Here is an 18,547-nt window from a genome sequence, read left to right on the forward strand (position 1 = left end):
TCATTCGCAAGGCAAACCGCCGCCGCCCAAACACCCCATGTGTGATGTTCGCCGGCCCTCAGCTGTGGCTGTGGCCAGCCATGGCCGCACAGGTTGCCTGCTTCTGCTCCCGCTCCTCACCATCACTACCGCGTCATCGGCGGCGCTCCCGCTGCTCGTGCTTCTCTCTCTCAAGTCCTCCCTGAACGACCCGGCCGGCGCGCTCAGTCCATGGATGTATGCCGCAGTGGCCTCCGCAGGCGCCACCCGGTCGCTCTCCCCTCCGTGGTGCGCATGGCCCAGCGCCGTGTGCGATGCGGCCACTGGCGACGTCGTCGGGGTCGATCTGTCTTGCCACGGGCAGCCATGGCTGGCCACAGCCACGGACGGGGGCCGGACTGGATTGCTTTTTTGAAAAAAAAACTAGGGACCTGATTGCTTTTTTAGCCTGCTTATGTGTGGGCCCAACTAGTCAGAAACGCGTTTAAAAGAGCCAAATCGGACACTTTTCAGACATGGTAGTTTTTAGTCAAGGATTAATGAAAAAATGGTAGTTTTTCGTACGAATTTATAAAGTGGTAGTTTATAGGCACGGTTCCATGAATTGTGGTAGTTTTTTGTTAAATACTCCATGATACCACACAAACAAAGCAACAACGTGGCTTATATACTAGGTCCTGGCTATATAGCAACCTCTTTCGTACGTCTTAATCCACCAATTACCAGCCAACCCATCTAAAGATAACCAGCCGGCCAGCTGGAAACGATACATATTTATTTGACCTTGGCAACTAAGAGAGGCTAGCAAGGAAACTATAGAAATACGGCTTCTTGATGACAAAGGTGTCCCACAAGGAAAAAGAAGAATCTAGCTCACCTCAGATTATCTTCCTAGCTAGTTGATTATGTTACTATGTTTGCTATGTAAGTACATCAGATGGTTTGACAGTAGCAAAGTGTAGTTTATCTTACTGGTTTTAGTAAAAGGGTCTCATTTGGTCAAATGGACCGGTGAAGTACTCCTAAGTATGTTATTACATGAAAAAGAAAAGAATGGAAGTGTATTTATGCAAAATACTTCAGACAAGGGCTATCAAAATCATACTATATGATGCAAAGGCCGGGGTTATCCCCTTTTCGGGGAAAATAAATAAATCATACTATCTATCAGAATATATTTTACAATCAGGAGGGCTGGCTTTAAGAACTTCGAGCCTAACAAGGTGAAATGTGATAACACCTTACAACAAAAAACATGATAATGTTCCTGTAAGATACAACAACTACGTACCTAAATGGCATGTTAGGAAGCAAAAAACCTCTCACTGGTCTGCAGAGTGAGGGTTAAAACCCATCCCCACTACACAAACCGCCACATACTCTATACACTACAGCTTTGTGACATCTTGGTTAAATAGATAAATAATCAACATGATACTGTGCCTGTCGAGAGATCGTTCCTAAACCCAATTAGAGCTAGGAAAAGTGGCACCAAGATCTGATGTTGATAGTTCGATGCACTTTATTTATAACTTCTGGAAATACCAAACAAAGGAAGCCAGTGTACATACTTTTTTGGAACATCATGCAAATCCAGCTTCCCTCATATCTTTTATGGTTGCCTCAAGTGTTTGATGCAAGTCAAACCTCCGAAATCCAGCAACTAATATATCATAGCTAGAGCGGGTGAGCATGTACAAACTTCGGATGCGGTTTAAAAAGATCTCCAACCTATCAAAGGCCCTGTGACGAAAATATGAACAAATAACAGCCTCAACATCCTCTGGGCACAGAAACATCATGCCATCATCCAACATCCGGTCTATTGCATGTTTCATATCTGACAAGAGATCTGCACTAGCATAGAACCTGATAATTCCACAATGCAGTTGAGTTACAGAACTAAAGTGTGCTTCCTTTTGTATTAGGGCGAGCAGCTGCTCCATTACATCAATTTCACCTCCATCCAGGCATAGTCTTGTTAGTCTGTCAACCAGAGCTTTATTCAACTCCCAGTTGCCATCACTGACAAGTTTTATGAAACTTCTGACCCTATTAACCTCTTCTGTTCTATAAAGCACCTCAAGCTTGGCCTCCAAAATAGTACAGGTTGGCTTCATTTCAAATGAAACCATTTCTCCGAAGACCAACTCAGCATCATCTAGCTTGTTCAACAGAATAAATCCCACTATCAAAGATTCGAAAGCTTGAGTACCCGGAATAAACCCTGCATTCTTTGCAGCCAAGTACCAGTTCATCATAGCATCGCCACTTCGGAGTCGCGAAAATGCAGATATGAATGCATCATATGTAGCACGGTCAGGTTTGGAGTCCTCTATTCCTTCCATGGTCTCGTATAAGGTCACTGCAGCAAGGAGATCTCCGACAGACAAGAAAGTGTTAATAAGAGCATTAAAAATGCCAGTGTTCAGTTGAATTCCCTGTGCCTCTGCGCACTCAAAGACTCTCATTGCAAGAGCTGCATTCCTTGTTTCTCCACAGAAACGGATTATTGTCGAGTAGGGTTCACAATTATAACTATTAACCCCTTCCTTTAGTAGCTTCTCTAGCTTCCATTCCAAGACCTGATCCAATGTTAGTCTCATATTAGTTCACCTGATAAAGATCTGTCATTACAAATACAAAGAAGAAATCTCATGAATCTGGAAAAACTATCACACAAAACTCACTGATCATATTGGCTATAGACTAAGCTATATCTGCTATACCTCAGGCCACCACATGCATCGCAGATCTGATTCTAACACGTGGGAGAAGTGGGCAGGGGAGTTTCTCTACCGCTTCTAGTAAATAAAACTATGAACAAAGCTGTCAGCCCTGCATCTCTGAATTCCCCTCTTCGCCTGAACTCTCTATTCTAAGAAACAAGAGCATACCACTTCGACAGGTTAACCAGACGAGTTAAAATCCACGGTGCTGGAGTCACCCTCTTAGCGAGTCGTTGTGTTGGCTGTTAATTGCCTGCATTTAGTTACTTTTATCTTTCAGTTAGGATTGTTACCTCAATAAACCTGTCAGCTATAAAACACAGGGGGTGGGAAAGAGTTGAAATATCCCTTGGTGCCTTGGTTTGCTATTTCTCCAGTGTAAGGAGTAAACCTAGTTGATCTGTTTCTGAATCTGGGGAATTTCTCCTAACTTATCAATACGAAACCGAAAATCCTGCCTGAAATTCCATTTCCTTGTTTGATTTCTGCTGTTGTTCTTGTGAGAGCTTTCGGGATCTCGAATGCTAGTACTAAATAGAACTATGAAGAAATCACAAATGGATTGGAACTGAAAATACAGGGTATGAGGAGCTCACGAGGTGCGCCTTGGCTGGATAGGACGCGCGGAGGAGGGCCGCGGCAAGGGGCTCCCAGAAGGCGCCGTCGCGGTGCGGGACCGAGAAGGTCGCCTCCTCCATGGTGGCCTTCACGCGGCACTCCGGCTCCGCCACCAGGCGCGAGAGCAGGGACGCGTACAGCTCTTCGCCTGACGCGGTGGCGGCGGCTGCGGTTCGCATCGCGCGCCACAGGCGGCGGCGAGCCGCGGCGACAGCCATTGTGGTGAACTCGCGGCAGCTTCTACTTGAGATTAGACGAAAAAGGGTTTGCCGGTATTGAACATTGAACATATAGAGGATAAGCAAGTGCGGCCAACTAGCGGCACCAGTCACGTCTTCTTTTATTCGCGCTATAAATAGTGCGTGATTTCCTGTCCTCTCCCTTTCCCCTCGCTCACTTCCTCCTCCCTCACCACCTCAGCACCCTAGCCGCAGAACCCTAGCCGCCTTCTCCCGCAGCACCTCAGCCCCCCCCCCCCCCCCCCCCCCCCCCCCCCCCCCCCCCCCCCCCCCCCCCGCCCGAGCCGCCGGCGGTGCTCCTCCTGTCGCGCAGAGCAGGGCGGCCGGCGCGCCCCCCTCAGGGACGTTCGGGGAAGGACCAGAGGTGGGGCGCCGGCGGCAGGGAGCTAGGTGAGGCGGAGGGTCCCGTCTCCGGCGACGAAGCCATGGATGTTCAACCAGAACATCATGTTCGCGTTGACCTCTGTGGGCTGCTGCTTCTCCAACATCGTCTGCAAGAAGTGGTACATCGACATGAACAATAGGTGAGAAAATCCTTCTCCGTTCTCATCAGATCTCGTCGTAGTGGGTGGGTTGGGTGTGGTGCTGATCCGTGCTCTTGTGTTCCATGGGGGAGTGCAGAGCTGGAGAGTTCAAGGAGCCGGACTGGTTCTTGAACAGAAAGAAGGGCGGCATGTTCCTGACCAGGAAGGACTACAACTTTATTTGGTTCCCAAATTTTTCATAAGAATCTGCAACCGTATGAGTAGCAAGTAAATTTGGCATAGGTAAACTGAAATACTTCATGTTCTGTAAACATGTGTGCTACTATAGTGAACCATATGGGATGTTTGAAGCAGGATTTAGTTAATTAGTTTGTGCAAAGACGCAGTATGTGGTGCAGTAAATACATCTGCTCTACTAGAATTTATTCACCTCATATTTTGAAGTCGGTTTCATATAAATGCTTTGAGATTTACAGTTCTGGTTGTCGAATGGACAAGCCATCATACTGAATTCCACTCTAAGCATCTCCAATTGGATTTTGCTTTTGCAGCTATTCAATTCAGCGCATCTTGCAGTACAGTACTGCGGTGCACGGAGAAGCGGCGCAACCTGTGGCGCGAGCTGCTGTACATGAGCGGCGGAGGGATGGACCTTTTTGTTGTTCCCCGCTCACGAGCTGTTCTCGGTACGCGCTGTTCTTGGTGCGGTTTAGCTCATGGGGAAAATAAGCAGATGTTTCTTCAAGTAATTTGGGTAGGCGTTTGCGGAGCTTTGGATGTACTTTGGATTTAGATTGATGTTTCCTCATCCAAGTTCATGTGTTCTGTTCTTGTTCGCAGTTTTCTTTTTTATGGGAGTGACGGGGATAGATTCAGAACAAAAGATTTACTCCCTTTTGTTTTTTGATTTCTTTTTCTTGGAAATCTAAGTGAACGAAGCCATCCATTTCTTGAAAGCAACTAACTATTACTGAGTGGTTAATTAGTATTTTAAGATTCAATTTAATTTGAGCCACGGGAGTTGGTGTGTGTGGATTTCCTTTTTTTATTAGTAGTTCTCAGGTTGTCTCAAGCTATTACTTTCTCAAAAAATTACCAGGGTTAGGAGATGATTTCCTGTTTTGATTAGGAATGTTCTAGGGTTTGGAAATAGGATAGTTGGTTCCCAAATACAGTGATATTACTTATAGATGCTGGTTCTTTCCAGTAATGCCGCAATTTGGGTGTAGTATGGTATTTGAAATGATGCGATGAGCTATTGTTTGCCACATTTTTTCTATTCTCTGACTTCATACACATCCTCTCTTACACAGGATTTGGTCTTTAAGCTACGATTCCACACCAAGATTATGTTCTCTGGAGCTAACCGTGCTGCTGTGCTGGACAGGCAGACGAGGGCCGGCCTGCTGCCGATACAAGCCGTCGAGGTGGACGGCCAGCGCTAAATCATTTGCAGGTGCACGATGATGGCTGCATCTGTTTTGTTAGCATGTTCCTATTAGTTTTTAATCAGCAGGCTACGAATGGTTTCCCCATCCAACTACGCTATCATTATAGTAGTGGTGAAACTATTACTTGATAATGCGCAGAGTAAAAAAACAATGATAGCCATTTTGTTGTTCCCCATCTCAAATGCCGATTTTGTTTAATGATGCTGAGATGATTCAACTTTGGAGATTTTGACACAGTTTCTATACTCAATGAATTTTCTGAATGGATAGTACATATTTTGTTGACCGGTGATATTTCTTGCTGTGCAGGTATCTAGAGTTACATTCCGGTGGCTGAGATGCATATAGTTGTTGGCTGTAGTTCCTTCCATTTGTCCGCTCGACGTGGAGATTGACCCTCTATGTAGCATGCAACACTCAGCTGGGAAATGCACTTATAGGAACTAATCAATCACTTTGCTGAACTCAGTCTGTTGTCCAGTTTCCGCAGACATTTGTCAGCTGGCAAGAAGGTTGAAGGCACATCGACTTGCTTCGATTAATTGGTACTTAATCTGTCAGTTAATCTTGCTTGCATTTTAGTGTCTGCATACGTTTGATTATCTTCCTTGTATCAAGCATGAAGATTTCGATGCTGGATTTCTGCCTATGTTCCTTTATGTCCCATTTTGTGGGTGCTTTTTTTTGTTGAATTTGTACCTCGGTATTTAGACTCCTAGTTATGTGTTCTGACTATTGAATATTGATAACCATAAGTAGTCTGACTGGAGTTGGGAAGAAACTCCTGTAAATATTTAGAAGGAGTTAGGTTTTCTAAATATTTCTAATTTCAGGTGGTGCGGGCTGGACGACGCCGAAGTAGTCATCTTCGCCGGCCCCGTCACTGCGTACGCATACTCCTTCAATTTTTCCCTCCTACTGGTACATATTCTTCCCAAGTTCCCCTCAATTGCTAATTCTGAATTTTTTTTTGCTTAATTCGAATCTGAATTTATTTTTCCTTGATTGGATATCTAACATTGCATTCTAATTATTTCATGTTGCTGCTTGCATCACCTTTTCAGGTGTTGTGATCTGGAGAAGCTCAAGTAGTCATCTTCGTCCATCACGTCACTGCATACGCATACGCCTCTGATTTTTGGCTCCTGGTACATACTCTTCCCAAGTTCCCCTTGGTGGCTAATTCTGTATTTTTTTTGCTTAATTCAAATCTGAATTAATAATTCAGATTTTTTGTTTCCTTGATTGAATTCTGAATTAAATTTTGCTTCATTGCTATGTAACACTGCCTTCTAATCCGAAAAATCTGACAGATATCACAACACTCATATGCTTATGAAGCACATGTTTCATAATAACTAGATGAACTACATACATGCTCTCCTTTTTATTGATTAGTTGGTTTAGCCCCTAAACTATCTTATATTATCTAAAAGAAGGCAGGCATAATTAGTTTTCCTGCAATTTTTGTTAGTTATCTGTATTGTTTTCGTTGATTTTTTATCTATTCTTCTATATCCACTCATACAGTAGCAGTACGTATGTACAATATTTTGGAATGCAGCTCAAAGGAATAGGAACGTTTCCCGCAAAAAAAAGTAATAGGAATGTGCTCCTCCCAAAAGACAAAAGCAAGAGTAAGTCGCATCCTATAGAAAATAATCTCACAAATCAATTTTTCCCTTGAAATATTTATGGTTGCAAATATTCATCTTATGCAGCAATGCAGACAATAAAAATCCAGCACCAACAATGAATAGCCGGAGTAAACAAAACAAGCAGACCAAATCGTGTCGGCCCTCGAGGAAGGGTTGCAGTGTCGAGGAGCAGCAGGCATGTAAATCTGACTGCAATTCATGTATGTCTCTTCCTATTTATCTGTTGTTCAACTGTGTTATTTGTGTATTACGACAGATTTGAGTAATTGTTAGCTAATGTAGGTGCAGCTTCATGAACGTCTGCCAAGGTTCTCAGTGAGGGCTTCCTCTAAGATGCTTTCAGATTTTTGATTATCTAGCATATATATGCAGTGAAGATGTCTCTCCTTTTTGGTACCGCTCTGAATAGGATACATGGTGTTCATGTTCTGTTAGATAATTTTACTCTTGTGTAGTTTGATTTAAAAGATGATAGGTCAGAATGACAGAATGTGATTAGTTTTGCTTTTGCTGCTGCTACACATGATTTTACTTTTGTTTTTGATTGTTTCTTTTTCAGTTTCTTAAGGCTAGAACACTACAGTGATTGATTATGCACCTGAAGGCTTAATGAAGCTGCTTGGACTGAATTTCTCTTTAAAATACATGGTGCTTGTTTGGGATGTTTGGGCAAAAATAGTTGGGAATTGGTTTTTTATTATATGCAAAGCTTCAAGCCTTGGGGTCTTGCTGACATTAGTTGTTTCAAGTTCAGACCTTATTCATCGCTGACTATACTCTCTCAAGTCAGGTCACGGTGGATGGTTTGAGAGGAGGGAGGCAGAGCAGAGACAAACGGCGCATTCCGCCATGCATGTGTATGGATTTGTATCATCCTACTACTGTGTTGCTTTGTTTTACAGTAATAAATAAAGAGATGAATCAGATTTTCTTTGGTTCGTTAGCAAAATTTTACACATCAAGTATTTGATCTCAGATCCTCTATTTCGGTTTGGTATATGAGTCTTTTGCCCATAGACTAACATGTCCCTTAACCTTTCTGCTTGGTGATACTTTTCTGTATCAGCAAGTAGTTACGGATTGAACAACCAGTTACTGATTACGCCTTATCTCAGTGCATACTAACTTCCTATGAGTACCTGGTATGCTGCAGCCCTTTGCGCCATTGGCGCAACGGGTCATCTAGTATATTATAACAACCACACCAAGCATCCAACCACGAGTCCACGACAAGGCTTGGCTCAAATGTTTAAACGGAAAACCAAAGAAAGTGCAACAGGGATCAAATAAGTCAAGCTGGGCATAGCATAACTTTTTTTTGAGCATCAGTACAGACACAAGTGCTCATATACACGCGCATACATTCATCCCTATGAATGCACACAGCACCAGAATTTGAATCCTGGTGGGTTCCAACTCAACCACAGGTTGATTCGCGGCACAGCATAACTGTTAGTGATATATTTGGTAGTTAGAGATTGCCCGGGATTAGATAGAAATTGTTTTCATCTTATCTTTAGAAGGCGGCTTGCAGTCTTGTATTCAATATATACTCACCCTCAAGCCTCAATAATACATTCAGCGCTTTACGCCAATCATTCATTCATGTCCCTTCTAATATGATATCAGCCTAACCAATTAAACCCTAGCGTCGCGTCCGCAACGTGACACCGTCCACGACGCTCCCGCTGCGACTGCGGGGATGTCAGCCCGAGGCTGCTATTCTCTCCAGCCTAACCATCCGCGACGCTCCTGTTGTTCGCAACGCTACCGCTACAACTGCAGGGGTGTTAGAGATATATTTGGTAGTTAAAATTGTCCGAGATTAGATAGAAATTATTTCATCTTATCTCTAAAAGGCGTCTTGCCCTATTGTACTCAATATATACTCGCCCCTAAGGCTAAATAATACATCCAACGTATTACGTCAATCGTCCCTTCCTATCCTTTCTAACAATAACAAACCCCTGTAAGTAACCGATAATTGCTAGCTAATCCGGCTCAGGTGGAGGTGGTGAAAGTGATCCTTGAACTGTTCCACTTGTTGTGCTTGGCCTTCCCACTTGGTGAAGAGATTGCTGATCTTCTGTTGATTCAAATCGAGCGCGTCAAAACGGTCCGACAGGAACTTGATCTCGGCGAGCAGCTTCTCTTCTATGCTTCCAATCCCAGCAACGATGTATTGTGACTAGGCACTGGGCTTGAACCTGTGGCGATCAGACGAACTCAGGATTCCCTCATTTCCTCGCTTCCCTCGCTCGACATGTATTTCTTCAGTTTCGTCAGTTAGAGCATCTCCAACCGCGTCCTCAACAGATCCTTTTTAGACATTTTTGTCACGCCGGCGTCGAAAAAATGGCTCAGTCGCGTCCCCAGAAGCCCGTTTTTTGTCGGGTCGGGTCGAAACTGGTGCCGACGGACCCAGGCCGAACCCGGCGCCTGGCACAAGCGAAAAGGACGCGTGGGTCCGCCCTGTTAGCGAGGCGGGCGCCTCTTCCCGCCGTTTCTTCCCGCTTTTTTCCACTTCCCTCCCATACTCTTTCTTTCTCCCGCCAATCTCCCTCCCGCTCGCCTCCCAGCCGGCTACCATGCCACCGAAGAAGTATGTCGCCCCCCGCGCGGCGGCAACCGCGACCGCCTCCGTCGCCCAGCCGAAGCAGAGGAAGCCGAAGGCGCCGCCGATCAAGCCACCCGGCATGTCAAACGCCGAGTGGAGGACGGAAGTTTAGCGGCGGGAGGTTGTCACAGCCGACCGACAAAACAAGGCCATCGCCAAGAAGGCTCGTGACAACGCGGCGCGCGCGGCTGCGGCTGCCTCATCGGCGGACCAAGCCGAGGCCGAGGCGACTCGCGCAGGGGGAATCCACCCGGAAGCCACGCCCAATACGCGCCCTGGGGCCAGCAAGGCGTCGGCTCTCCGCAGCCATGGGGATCGCCCTCGCCGGGCTACGCCAATAGGGACGCGCACGATGGGTGCAACCCAAACGTCACCTTCCCCCATGGATACTCGGCCCGGCGCACGCCCTCTCCCGCCTTCGCCGGCGTGCAGTACCCTCCATACAACTACTCGCCGCCCGCCTACGCTTCCTCCCCGACGCCCCCGCTACGCCGTGGCCCGCTGCCCTTCTCGCACCTCGGCGACACCGACGAGACCGAGGCTGACATGGACGACATCATCGCGGCAGGTTCGGCCGCGGCCTCCGCGTCTCCCTGGTTCGCCACGCAGGACGAGGTGGTGGATCACAGCGGCGGCATGGACGGCGAGCTCAGCTACGTCTACGGCGAGGACGAGCAGAAGGAGCAGGAGGAGGAGGACGATGAGGAGGAGGAGGAGGAGGAGGAGCCGACGCCTGTTTCGGCGAAGGGGCGCAAGAAGAAGAAGCGGGCGGCCAGGTCAGGCGAGCCGCGCATCAAATGGGCGTCCAAGGAGGAGGAATGCCTCGCCGAAGCATGGAAAGTCGTCTGCCTCGACCCGACGACCGACACGAACCAGAGCATCGACACGTACTGGGACCGCATCAAGGTCGAATTCGACGAGCGCAAGCTCGTCGACCCCTACTTCAAAGGGTCTACATGCAGCGCGGCTCCAAGGCGATGGCGAACCATTGGGGGCGTATCCAGGGGGCGTGCAGCAAATGGCATGGGGTCGTCGAGGAGGTCGCGGCTCGCCCGGAGAGCGGTGCTAGCGTTGAGGATCAGGTATGCCACGCCGGTCTCCCGCCTCTCTTCGCCGTGTACGCGCGCCAACTGTTTGTTCCTTCGCGCAGTTGCTGCGCATGTTCGCCCTGTACCGGCAGAGCAACAGCGATGCCGAATTCAAGTACCTCCAAATTTACAAGCGCATTGACAAGTGCGAGAAGTGGGCGGAAATCCGGCGCACCCTCGACAAGGCCAAGGAGACCTACAAGCCGGACGCGCCGACTCCTGGCGCATCGGAAGGGCGGCTGGACGGCAACAAAGTTGCCAAGAAGGGGAAATACGCCGACGCGGCCACCGCTCGAGTGCAGGAGTCCATCGAGCACTGCCTCGCCGATGCGCAGGCCCGGGCCGTCCTTCGTGAAGAGAAGACCGAGGCACGGTGGTCGGCGTTGATGTCGAGCAGCGCCGTCAAGCTTGACCTGCTCCGGACGAACGTCGTCGCGAAGAAGAGAAACACCGACCTGGCTTTCCTGCTGGGCGGGGCGGACATGCTCCAGAGCACCGACGAGGCGGTCAAGGCGTGGTACTTGGCGGAGTGCGGCCTCATCCTGAACCAGCTTCCCTCGACAAGGTCGCCGACGCCGACGCACACGCCGACGCCGACGCCAAGCCCGCGTGATGACGCCTTCACGACGCCCAGCACCACCGAAGCCGCGCCGACACCACCCAGCGCAGAAGCAGCTCCGACACCGCCAAGCCCGCGCACGCCAACTCCGCCGACGCCTAGGGCAGAGCCCGCCGAGTGATGTGCTGCGCACGCGAACTTCTGCCGCTCTGTTTTTTTGTACGCCGAACTGTGGCTTGCGATCGCCCGACTTGTGGCGTCTTTTGTGACCGAGAACGACTAAGTTCGAATTTTCCGCGTCCTCGGGGCGGCGTCTGGGGGCATGACTGGGAGCTAGGTCGCCTTCAGAGGCCGAACTAGCGCCGGTTCGCCTTCAGACCTGTAACGCCCGGATAATTTGGCTACAGTAAAACTCTCCTAATGATGCCATGTCATCTGCGATTACTATTACTAATCTCGGGATAATTCGAAAACGCGTCAAATTCAAACTTAAAATTAAGGTCGACAATAAAAGTTTTCAAAATTGAAACAAAAATGTTCGGTGGACGCCAAATATTACAAAGGTAATTATGGTGCAGAAAACACATTTTTAGTAAAAGACTAAATACTTTAAAATGAAATAAAACAAAAAAAAGAAAGAGAAAGGAAAACCCCCCAAACCCCCCTGGGCCATCTGGCCCAGCTAACCCACCTGGCCCATCCGGCCGAACCGGCCCGCCTCTCCCTGCCGCCTCCCTTCCCTGTTCCCCCGACCCGGGTCGGAACAGGGGCGCGTCCCCGCCTCACCCTCTCGCCGGTGACGACGAGGGGATAAGGTCGCCACGCCGCGCCCCCTCGGTCTCTCCTCCCACTCGCCCCACTCTCCCCTCGGTCCCCGCGCCTTCCCCCTTTGATCCACCGCGCTCCCCCCTCATTCCCCTCCGTAACCGAGCGCCACCGCCGCCATGGCTCCGGCCTAGCCACGGCCACCGTGCCCACCTCGCGGCCCCACGGTGTCTCCAAGGGCCGCCGTCGTCCGCTGCTTCGACTGGTGCTCCCCGTTGGAGACCGGAGCCACCGCAACGCCCCGACGCCGCCTTCGTCTTCCTCTGCTCCGACAAACTCCGCTGCCGTTCTTCACCGACTCCGGCCGCGCCCCTGCAGCTACTAAACCCCCAAGGGCCACCGTGTGCGCCGCTCGGTGAGCCCCTGCTCCCTCCTCTCTCTCTCTCTCTCTCGTGCGCCCTAGCCAGCTGCCGCCGAAGTACCCGAGAGCCCGTCGCCGCGGATCGCCTCGCCGCCGTGGCCGTACTCTCCGTCGTGCTCGCCTGAGCACGGCATCTTGTTCCTGGTGCCCCCAGGAACCCAACGCACCCGCTCGCGCACTGCTCCGTGGCCGCTAGCCCCTAGCTCGATGAACGCCCGAACGCATCGCCGCACGCGCCCGTCGCCGGCAGCCGTCCGGTGACCATTTGGTCCCGGGCTCATGCCTGTCGTGCTCGCACGCGCCCGTAGAGGCCTCCTGGCCGTTTAGGGTACTTGCTGCCGTGCCGCAGCGCCGTTTCCCTCTCGCGGCCGAACGCCGGCGTCCGCCCCGCTCGTCAGCGGTGACGCTGCGGCCCTCCTCCGGCCACGCCACCGCCCCCACTAGATGCGCCTCTGCGCACTCGTCCGAACGAGCCCAGGCGCACGCGGATCTGTGCCCTGTGCGCAATTTCCGGCGAACTCCGGCGGGTCTGCGCCGTGCTTTTGGTCGCCGGCGGCGAGGGCCGGCCCTGCTGACCTGGCACCGCGGGTCCCACCACCTGGGCCTCTGACTGGTGGGCCCAGGGCCCCCTGTTGACCTGTTGACTGGATCAACTGCTGAATGGGCCGCCCCTATCTCACTGACCTATAGGCCCCACTTCAATAAACGAAATAAATAAAAAGAATAATTGGTTAACTAAATAGTTAGCTAATTAAAACCCTATTCTCTCACTAACTGCTGGGTCCCACCCTCTAATTAACCTGTTTAGTTAGTCTAAACCCCCTGTTAATGCCCCTGACAATGACATGTGGGTCCCACTGGACCCACCTGTCTGGTTTGACTGGTCAACCGACCAGTTGACCTGCTGACATCACTCTGATGTCATGCCTACGTCACCACACACTGTTTTGGATAATGTTGGAATTAAATATATAATTAAAATCAGAAAATGATTTAAATCTTTAGAAAATCATATCTTTTAATCCGTAACTCGGATGAAAATACTTTGTACATGAAAGTTGCTCAGAACGATGAGACGATTCCGGATACGCAACCCGTTCGTCCGCCACACCTCCCTAACCTATCGAACTCGTAACTTTCCCCCTCCGACTACTCTGCCCAAAAACGCGAAACACCGGGGATACTTTCCCGGATGTTTTCCCCCTTCACCGGTACCACCTCGTACCGCGTTAGGGCACACCTAGCACCACGCTATGTCATGTCATGCATCGTCATGCATTTGTTTGCATTATATTTATTGTTTCTTCCCCCTCTTCTCTCGCTAGACACCGAGACCGACGCCGCTGCTACCCAGTACGACTACGGTGTTGACGACCCCTCTCTCTTGCCAGAGCAACCAGGCAAGCCCCCCCCCCTTTGATCACCAGATATCGCCTACTCTTCTCTATACTGCTTGCATTAGAGTAGTGTAGCATGTTACTGCTTTCCGTTCATCCTATCCTGATGCATAGCCTGTCCTTGCTACTACTGTTGTTACCTTTACCTGCAATCCTAATGCTTAGTATAGGATGCTAGTTTATCATCAGTGGCCCTACATTCTTGTCCGTCTGCCATGCTATACTATCAGGTCGTGATCACTCGGGAGGTGATCACGGATATATACTATATACTTTATACATGATACATGTGATGACCAAAGTCGGGTTGGCTCGAGGAGTACCCGCAGTTGATTCACGAATTGGGGGCTGGAAGGACATACTTTCCCGACGGCCCTCTGTGTGGATCTTTGTGGCGAAGCGACAGGGCAGGTTGAGACCACCTAGTAGAGAGGTAGGCCTGGCCCTGGTCGGCGTTCGCGGTTATTTCAAAATAACACGCTTAACGAGATCTTGGTATTTGATCTGAGTCTGGCCACTGGCCTATACGCACTAACCATCTACGCGGGGACAGTTATGGGCACTCGACGTCGTGGTATCAGCCGAAGCCTTCGTGACGTCAGCGACTGAGTGGCGTGCGCTGGATTGGACTGGAACGCCTACTAGGCTAGGTCTGCTTCCGGCCGCGTTCGCAACGTGCAGGTGTGCAAAGGGCGATGGGCCCAGACCCCTGCGCCATAGGATTTAGACCGGCGTGCTGACCTCTCTGTTGTGCCTAGGTAGGGTTGCGACGTGTTGATCTTTCGAGGCCAGGCATGACCCAGGAAAGTGTGTCCGGCCAAATGGGATCAAGCGTGTTGGGTTATGTGGTGCACCCCTGCAGGGAAGTTAATCTATTCGAATAGCCGTGATCTTCGGTAACAGGACGACTTGGAGTTGTACCTTGACCTTATGACAACTAGAACCGGATACTTAATAAAACACACCCTTCCAAGTGCCAGATACAACCGGTGATCGCTCTCTCACAGGGCGACGAGGGGAGGATCATCGGTTAGGGTTATGCTATGCGATGCTACTTGGAGGACTTCAGTCTACTCTCTTCTACATGCTGCAAGATGGAGGTGGCCAGAAGCGTAGTCTTCGACAGGATTAGCTATCCTCCCTCTTATTCTGGCTTTCTGCAGTTATGCATATGTAGTGTAGCTCCTTGCTTGCGAGTACTTTGGATGAGTACTCACGGTTGTTTTCTCCCTCTTTTCCCCCTATCCCTTCTACCTGGTTGTCGCAACCAGATGTTGGAGCCCAGGATCCAGACGCCACCGCCGACGACGACTCCTACTACACCGGAGGTGCCTACTACTACGTGCTGCCCGCTGACGACGACCAGGAGTAGTTTAGGAGGATCCCAGGCAGGGGGCCTGCGCCTCTTTCGATCTGTATCCCAGTTTGTGCTAGCCTTCTTAAGGCAAACTTGTTTAACTTATGTCTATACTCAGATATTGTTGCTTCCGCTGACTCGTCTATGATCGAGCTCTTGTATTCGAGTCCTCGAGGCCCCTGGCTTGTAATATGATGCTTGTATGACTTATTTTATTTGTAGAGTTGTGTTGTGATATCTACCCGTGAGTCCTTGGTCTTGATCGTACACATTTGCGTGCATGATTAGTGTACGGTCAAATCGGGGGCGCCACAAGACCGCTCTCTTTTAACACCTTGGGGGGCCGAACGGCTGGAGATGCTCTTAGCGACTGAACTTCTTAGCCTGCATCTCTACTGCTCTCTGCCATGCTCTTCTCCATCCCCTCTACATCTTGTGCCCTTGTCACGCTACGAGAGCTAGCTAGGAGTGTGACAATTGAACTGAGCTGGAGCATTTGAACATCATGCTCGTCAGATACAATGGCACCATCTCCAGCAAACAAAGTGCTGAAAATTGACATAACCAAGACATCATTGAAGCTGAAACCGGAGCAGTTTTGAAGAATTTTTCAGCAAGAAATCTAACCAGTGGGATAAGCCACACCGTTTGCTGAAATCGTACAAACACGCAGTGGTTTAAGATCAGTTTGATCACCTCCCATGTTCCCACTGATGATGGTAATAAGGTTAACATTAGTCACTGCATCACGGCACCGGCGAGAAAACTAGTTATAAGCCAGCGAGAAACAACAAAAAGGATGCGCGAATTAGGCCCTCTCACCACAGATCATCTCTACACCTTCAGATCACAAACTAGGAAGCAACAAGCAACTAAGCCCTCTCACAACACATGGCACAAAGTTGTGCGTCCCTGAAGAGAACAACGAGGTAGCCCTCGGCGCCCTCCTGGAGTGTAGACGGCAGAGCTCCGGATAATGCGGTTTTCACAATGAATTTGCATTAAAGAGATAAGAGAACAGAAACAGAAAACCTTGGAGCAATGAGAAGCAGAACGGCGGCAGTTGAGCTGATCTTTGCTAGTAACCATCGCTCGTCAGCCATACTTTTTTTTGAGATAGCTTACCAGGTGTGGGCTTGACGCCTGGTTCGTCAGCCATACATGATGCAACAGCTGCTATGTACTGTTAAATAGGAAAATGCTTGCTAAAAAAATAGGGAAATGGCATCATCACTTTAGTATAGGTTTGGTTCTGAAATGACACAAATATATAGGTTTGGAAAGACTTGTATAGAGGGCTGATTTGAATGGCTATTAGTTTAGTCAACGCATAATACTGTCGTAAGACTAGCTTCAGAAGTGGTTAAAAATATGTCAATCACACTGCTTTATAGTCAAGAAAATGAAGCCGTAATCTTACTTTTGCTAGTTCAGGAGAGGGAAATAGGGACTTCCAAAGATTAGATGACATAAGCATACAAATTGGCAGGCCTTGCTTTGCCAAGTTGCCATGTCACTCATAGGTTAAAGATGATCTCAGTAGAAATGCAACAAGCAAGTAATATCAATAAGAAGCTGCCCAGTACAGCTACTGACCAAGGCACTAAGCCATCAATGAATTGAATGATTGTGGTAGATACAGCAAATGCAATGGTTCAAACTAACAGTACTCAACTTCAACAAAAAAAACTAACAGTACACTAACCTGGGACAGATTTTAGACAATTCAGATGTTTCAGTAACAAGATCAAATCATTTAGATCGGTGCACTAGCGTTCAAAGTATACAAGATTCGTTCCAAAGCGCACACTAAACATGAGAGGGAACAAACTGAAAACTGGAGGAACAAAGCGCCACTTCATTGGGGCTTCAGGCTTAAAATCCAGGAAATACCAATCAACGCCATGGATAAAGCTAAGAAACCCCATTCGTTGATATTTGAGGTTTGAATCACGAAGCACGAAATTAAGATCTGAGGTCTGGAAACAGCAAAGGGCATCACGAAGCACGAGATTAAGATCTGAGAGCCAACTTTCACATTGCTGATGGCAACAAGAGGGTAACATCAGACAGTACACTAGAACATAACACAGCCATACTGGCACGAACGAGGGATCTTCCTACCACGATGCAAGATCAGACACATGCTAATGAGACGAAGCTAACATCTCTACACCAGTCTCCAGATCAGACAACTACGAGGCAACCTAGGCCCTCTCGCCACGGATGCGGCGGGCGAGCTGAATGTCCTTGGGCATGATGGTGACGCGCTTGGCGTGGATGGCGCAGAGGTTGGTGTCCTCGAACAGCCCCACGAGGTAGGCCTCGGCGGCCTCCTGGAGCGCGGACACGGCGGAGCTCTGGAAGCGGAGGTCGGTCTTGAAGTCCTGCGCGATCTCCCGCACCAGGCGCTGGAAGGGCAGCTTGCGGATGAGCAGCTCGGTGCTCTTCTGGTACTTGCGGATCTCCCGGAGCGCGACGGTGCCGGGGCGGAAGCGGTGCGGCTTCTTCACGCCGCCGGTGGCCGGGGCCGACTTGCGCGCCGCCTTGGTCGCCAGCTGCTTCCGCGGCGCCTTGCCGCCGGTGGACTTCCTCGCCGTCTGCTTCGTGCGGGCCATCGGGGCTGGCGGGTGGGCGCGGCGGACTCTCGTGGGTTGAGGAGGGGAACTGCTTGGGGGCTGGGATGAGGATGAGCAAGACGGGGAGGGGATCCGGTGGTTTTAAGGAGCGGGAGGCGGCCGGTGGGCGCGAGTCTGGGGAAAATTTCGCGTTTCTGGGCGCGGTGTGCTTTGGGAGGGCGGAGGAGTTCCGAGCGTTGGATCTGCGGGAAATGGGTGGTGAGGATTTAGTTTCAGATGAGTCACGCGGATCGTGGGGGAGCGATCCGTGGCGCGCTGGTTTCTCGATTCTGATTGGCTGCGTAGACCCCTCTTTGGTTCTCTTTTTTTTTAGGTGTTCTTCGGTTCTCTGATGAGTGGTTTGATGGAGCACGGGCGGAAGCTGGGATATGTGACGCTGCATTTCTCCCTTTTCCAGTTTTACGCCAGAATTCAGACTGTGTTCTTGTGGTTTGCGATAGGAGCAAAATTTATCCATAGTATACTTGAACTTGAGTCGGCGTTTGACTTTGGTCATTGGATTTCACTATACTTTAAATACGGTCACTACACATGCTCTCGGTATT

The 18,547-nt window shown here is 49.7% G+C and overlaps 3 protein-coding genes across 20 annotated transcripts; 1 reads left to right on the forward strand and 2 right to left on the reverse strand.

The window, feature by feature from the left end:
* Positions 1-1,478: 1,478 nt before the first annotated feature.
* LOC125552700 (pentatricopeptide repeat-containing protein At2g41720-like) lies at positions 1,479-3,616 on the reverse strand. The gene is made up of 2 exons (XM_048716351.1): positions 3,305-3,616; positions 1,479-2,564 (listed from the first exon to the last, which is right to left on the reverse strand). The coding sequence occupies exons 1-2, from the start codon at positions 3,614-3,616 to the stop codon at positions 1,563-1,565; spliced, it is 1,314 nt and encodes a 437-aa protein (XP_048572308.1). The 3' UTR covers positions 1,479-1,562.
* A 186-nt stretch (positions 3,617-3,802) lies between these two features.
* LOC125552702 lies at positions 3,803-8,134 on the forward strand. Of its 18 annotated transcripts, none has more exons than XM_048716356.1 (10): positions 3,810-4,089; positions 4,602-4,736; positions 5,364-5,506; positions 5,983-6,046; positions 6,335-6,422; positions 6,566-6,649; positions 7,066-7,138; positions 7,223-7,359; positions 7,442-7,552; positions 7,950-8,134. In XM_048716356.1, exons 1-6 carry the CDS (start codon positions 3,995-3,997, stop codon positions 6,572-6,574), a joined length of 534 nt encoding a protein of 177 aa, XP_048572313.1. In that variant the 5' UTR covers positions 3,810-3,994; the 3' UTR covers positions 6,575-6,649; positions 7,066-7,138; positions 7,223-7,359; positions 7,442-7,552; positions 7,950-8,134. The 18 variants fall into 18 exon arrangements, 13 of the variants coding, with proteins under 13 accessions (XP_048572318.1, XP_048572321.1, XP_048572316.1 ...); XM_048716358.1 differs by having other exon boundaries at positions 7,442-7,467; XM_048716362.1 differs by having other exon boundaries at positions 7,448-7,467.
* A 9,242-nt stretch (positions 8,135-17,376) lies between these two features.
* LOC125552709 (histone H3.2) lies at positions 17,377-18,064 on the reverse strand. Its single transcript, XM_048716382.1, has one exon. It carries the CDS (start codon positions 17,979-17,981, stop codon positions 17,571-17,573), a length of 411 nt encoding a protein of 136 aa, XP_048572339.1. The 5' UTR covers positions 17,982-18,064; the 3' UTR covers positions 17,377-17,570.
* Between the last annotated feature and the right edge of the window lie 483 nt (positions 18,065-18,547).

This window comes from Triticum urartu, chromosome 4, assembly GCF_003073215.2.
Source record: "Triticum urartu cultivar G1812 chromosome 4, Tu2.1, whole genome shotgun sequence".
NCBI classification, from domain to species: Eukaryota; Viridiplantae; Streptophyta; class Magnoliopsida; order Poales; family Poaceae; genus Triticum; species Triticum urartu.